We start from the raw sequence: 4,021 nt of genomic DNA, 5'->3' as shown, positions 1-4,021 counted from the left end.
TCCTCGACACTCAAGCTAGTTCTCAGACACACCTGGGCTTCTTCAACTTCCCCACACTTTCTCAATGCTATGGATGTACTTCCGGGAATCCATCAAACCATTAAAACAAAACAAATAGAAAAAACAAAGATAAAACGAACTATGTACCGAAATCCGGGTTGCCTCCCGGTAGCGCTAAGTTTTAGTCTTCAGCCGAACTTCTCATGACCCTCAGTCGGTCGTATAATCTGGTGAGCTTGCAAGGAAGCTCACTTATCTGTGGATTTCGTGTTGAGGTCATCACCGTCCAAATACGGCTTCAATCGGTGTCGTTTCACCACTTGCTGCTTCTAATCTTTCATATCTTCAATCTCCACATCTCCAAATTTTCCAACACGTATGATCACAAATGGACCCATCCACTTTCTTTTCAGCTTTCCTGGAAACAATTTAAGACGTGAATTGAATAACCGTACCTTTTGGCTCACCGCGAAGACTTGACGCCTCAACTTCGCATCATGCACCGCTTTCATCTTGTCTTTATATGCAGCTGCAGTATCATAGTCCTCGTTGCGTAACTCCTCAAGCTCACATAACTTCAATTGCCGGTGTGCACCTGCATCAGTATAATCTTTATTAACCTGTTTAACTACCCAAAGTGCACGGTGTGTGATTTCCATTGGCAAATGACAGCCTTTACCAAACACCAATCTGTAGGGTGTAGTTCCAATAGGAGTTTTAAATGCGATGTGATATGCCCACAAGGCGTCATCCAGCTTGGTTGACCAATCCTTGCGGTCAGCTCGCACGGTTTTCTGAAAAATCTCTTTTATCTGCCTATTTGACACTTCAATTTGTCCACTAGTCTGTGGATGATATGGTGTTGCTATTCGGTGGTCCACGTCATACCGTTTGAGAAGTTTTCCAAAATGAAAGTTTTTGAAATGGGATCCGCTATCACTTATGATCACACGGGAATTCCAAACCTTGAAAATATATTTGATTGGACAAACTTACACACAACAGAGTGGTTGTTAGTGCAATAACGTCTGTAGCTTCCGTCAACATGTAGTCATATTTTGTATAGTTGTGTATATGTTTTGTATGTTTGTATGTAAAGCAAGTCAGGATACGGGGAAGTTTTTGTTAAGTGCTAAAGCTGCCAGCCGATCGGACAGCCCAGCCGATCGGACAGCCCGGCCGATCGATCGGTTAGCATTGTCAACCGATCGGCTGGGCTAGCCGATCGGCCAGCACTCACTTATTCTGACCTTGCCTATAAATAGCTGTTCGATCAGCTTATTTAGGACTTTTTGACACTTTCACTTTCAAGCAACCTTTTGTCAGTCTGAGTTCTCTCTGTTCTTGTACACTTTCATATCATATCAATAGAATATCGGACGGTGATTTAGAGGAGAATTTTGTCTTCGTATATCTGCTATGTGATTACATGAATTCCGCGCATTGATCACTTACGATTCAACTACATTTCCGAACAAGAAGATCCCATCCGAGGGACCAACAAGTGGTATCAGAGCTTTAGGAAGCTGAATCAAGTTCTACAAAGACGAATTCACCGGAATTCAAGCCGTTCTTGTTGATTTAAAGACGAATTCACCGGAATTCAAGCCGTGTTTGCTGTTTCAGAGACAAATTTCACCGGAAATTTGACCGATTCTTCTACTCTCTTCTCAGATCTAGCTTTATTTTTCATTTTGTCATCATAAAATCCGAAAAGCTTAAAATTCAGAGTGATTTTACGGTTAAAATTTCACAAAATTACTATTGATCGATTCGTAATCATCAGAATTACAATCCTAGAAGTTTTCATAATCAGATTCAACCTAAAACTTGTTCAAATTGATCAAAATCTATGGAAAACTGTTCATGTTTGCTGATGTCAGCCGGTCGAACGACCTAGCCGCTTCATATACATGCTGACGTCATCATTCTGTTTGAATAACCGTTCAGATATTTTTCAGTTAGAAAGTGTTGTTGACATCATTAGTGTTAGCCGATCGAACGAGCAAATCGATCGAATAGCATTGTTGAAATTTGATATTGTTGCTGACATCATATTGCTAGCCGATCGAATACGCCACTCGATCGGACAGTAATTGTGTGATGTTTGCATATTTCTGTTTGTCAGCCGATCGAACCAGCTAATCGATCGAACGAGCCAGCCGATTGTGGGTGTGCTGATCGATCGAACGAGCCATTCGATCCAAGTGTCTTTGTGTTTACATCTTTGAAATTCAAAAATTTTCTAAGTGTTTGATAAACATCTCAGGTACTTAACAATGGAAGAATTCATGAACCCATTTAGTGAAATGTATGCTTTTGCTGGAAGCAGTGGAGATGATTCAACAAACCGAACTAACGAAAATGCTCCAAACATGAGAAAGACGTTGACTGATGCACTTAGTGTGGAAAGCGCTTATGGAACCTATAATAAGCCACCAAAGTTTTTAGCAATTGAAGAATAAAATCGGTGGGCAAAACGATTCGAGGAATGGTTGAAAGCCTTCGCGTACCCCAGTTGGAAAAGCTTAAAAAACGGTTTTAACAATGGAAGAGAAGACTTTGAAAACATGTCAGAAAATGAAGAAATCGAATACTTTGTGGCTGAACAGAAATGTATAGCTTTGATTAACCAGTCAGTGAGAGAAGATATAATCTCACTAATTGAGTATTCAAACGCGAAGGATCTTTGGGAAAAATTACAAAAGAAATGTGTGAGTACTGCAGAGATCATTAAAAACAAAAAGAAATTACTAAAAAAGGAATTTGATCTGTTCGGATGTCTTAAGAATGAATCTGTTCCAAAAATGATTGAACGTTTCGGGCATCTAAAGCTAGAGTTGGCCAGACATGGGATTGTGTTTACTCAAGAAGATCTTATAGACAAGTTATTTGATTCTTTGCCAGACGAAATGAATTGGTAATACTTCGCATTGATGATCAAGAATACAATCCAGCCAAATGCACTGACAGTAGATTTGTTGATAGAGAAACTTGAGAGCCATGAGCTCGAAATAAAGAAAACACATAAAGTCAATCACTTGTTATATCAACAAAATGTGGAACTTTATTATCCAAAGAGCTTGATTCAAAAGACAGGATCTCCGAAAACAGCCTTCACTACAGAAAGTTCACAACCAAAGAATCAAGAAACCTCACACAGTGGTTTTCATGGAGGAATGTCTTCCAACACTACAAGTCAAGGACCATCTTCAAGCACATCAAACCAACAGCAATCAGCACCAAAGAATGTCTTTCAATGTAACATTGCAGTTGATTTGAAAAATGGTCAAAATTTCAGTGAGGAGTCAGCGAAACAACAGATGGTTTTCTTAGCATCTGTATTGGAGTCATATGAAGGGTTAGTATGACAAATCCACAGGAGAATCTCGAAGAATCTGTATTTTAGATCCAATGTGGTTGGTGAACTGTTCAAAGAAAGACATAGACTGCTTGTTTGTTAACAAGATAGTTTATGATAAGAAAGACAAAGAGATAGCTATGCAATATCAAGGAGTAGTAGATGTTCGCTTCGCCAAAGAAATCAATTTAGGAAGATACTGGAAGTCGAAATGGAGAGATCTTGAAATTGATGAGTTCTTAAAGGTTTACAAGCGAAGTCAAAGATCTCAAGAGATAGCAAAAAGAGCTGCTGAGCTGGGAAAAAGAAGAATGGGGTATGTTCCACCTACTGATCAGAAGCCAATCGAATCCGAAGAGAATAAGATACCAAAATGGGATCGAAAGCATGATGGCGACCCAGAGTATCGAAAATGGTGGATAACTGAGGGCAGACACAAAAGAAGAAGAATGTTAGAAGAAAGAGCAGAACAAAGAAGGCAAAAATCTAAAGAAAGGAGACGCAACAGGAGGAAATAAAGACCATGTTGGAAGGAACTGCAGCTACATCCGAGGGGGAGTCTGTTAGTGCAATAACATCTGTAGCTTCCGTTAACATGTAGTCATATTTTGTATAGTTGTGTATATGTTTTGTATGTTTGTAGGTAAAGCAGGTCAGGAT

At 39.5% G+C, this 4,021-nt stretch overlaps 1 protein-coding gene across 1 annotated transcript; it reads right to left on the bottom strand.

The window, feature by feature from the left end:
- Window positions 1-329: 329 nt before the first annotated feature.
- Window positions 330-659, bottom strand: LOC110901193. The gene has a single exon (XM_022148036.1). It carries the CDS (start codon window positions 657-659, stop codon window positions 330-332), a length of 330 nt encoding a protein of 109 aa, XP_022003728.1.
- Window positions 660-4,021: the final 3,362 nt, after the last annotated feature.

Source organism: Helianthus annuus, chromosome 13 (assembly GCF_002127325.2).
Source record: "Helianthus annuus cultivar XRQ/B chromosome 13, HanXRQr2.0-SUNRISE, whole genome shotgun sequence".
Classification (NCBI taxonomy): Eukaryota; Viridiplantae; Streptophyta; class Magnoliopsida; order Asterales; family Asteraceae; genus Helianthus; species Helianthus annuus.
Note: the sequence above shows the minus strand (reverse complement) of the source record. Positions and strands in the feature narration are given on the sequence as shown.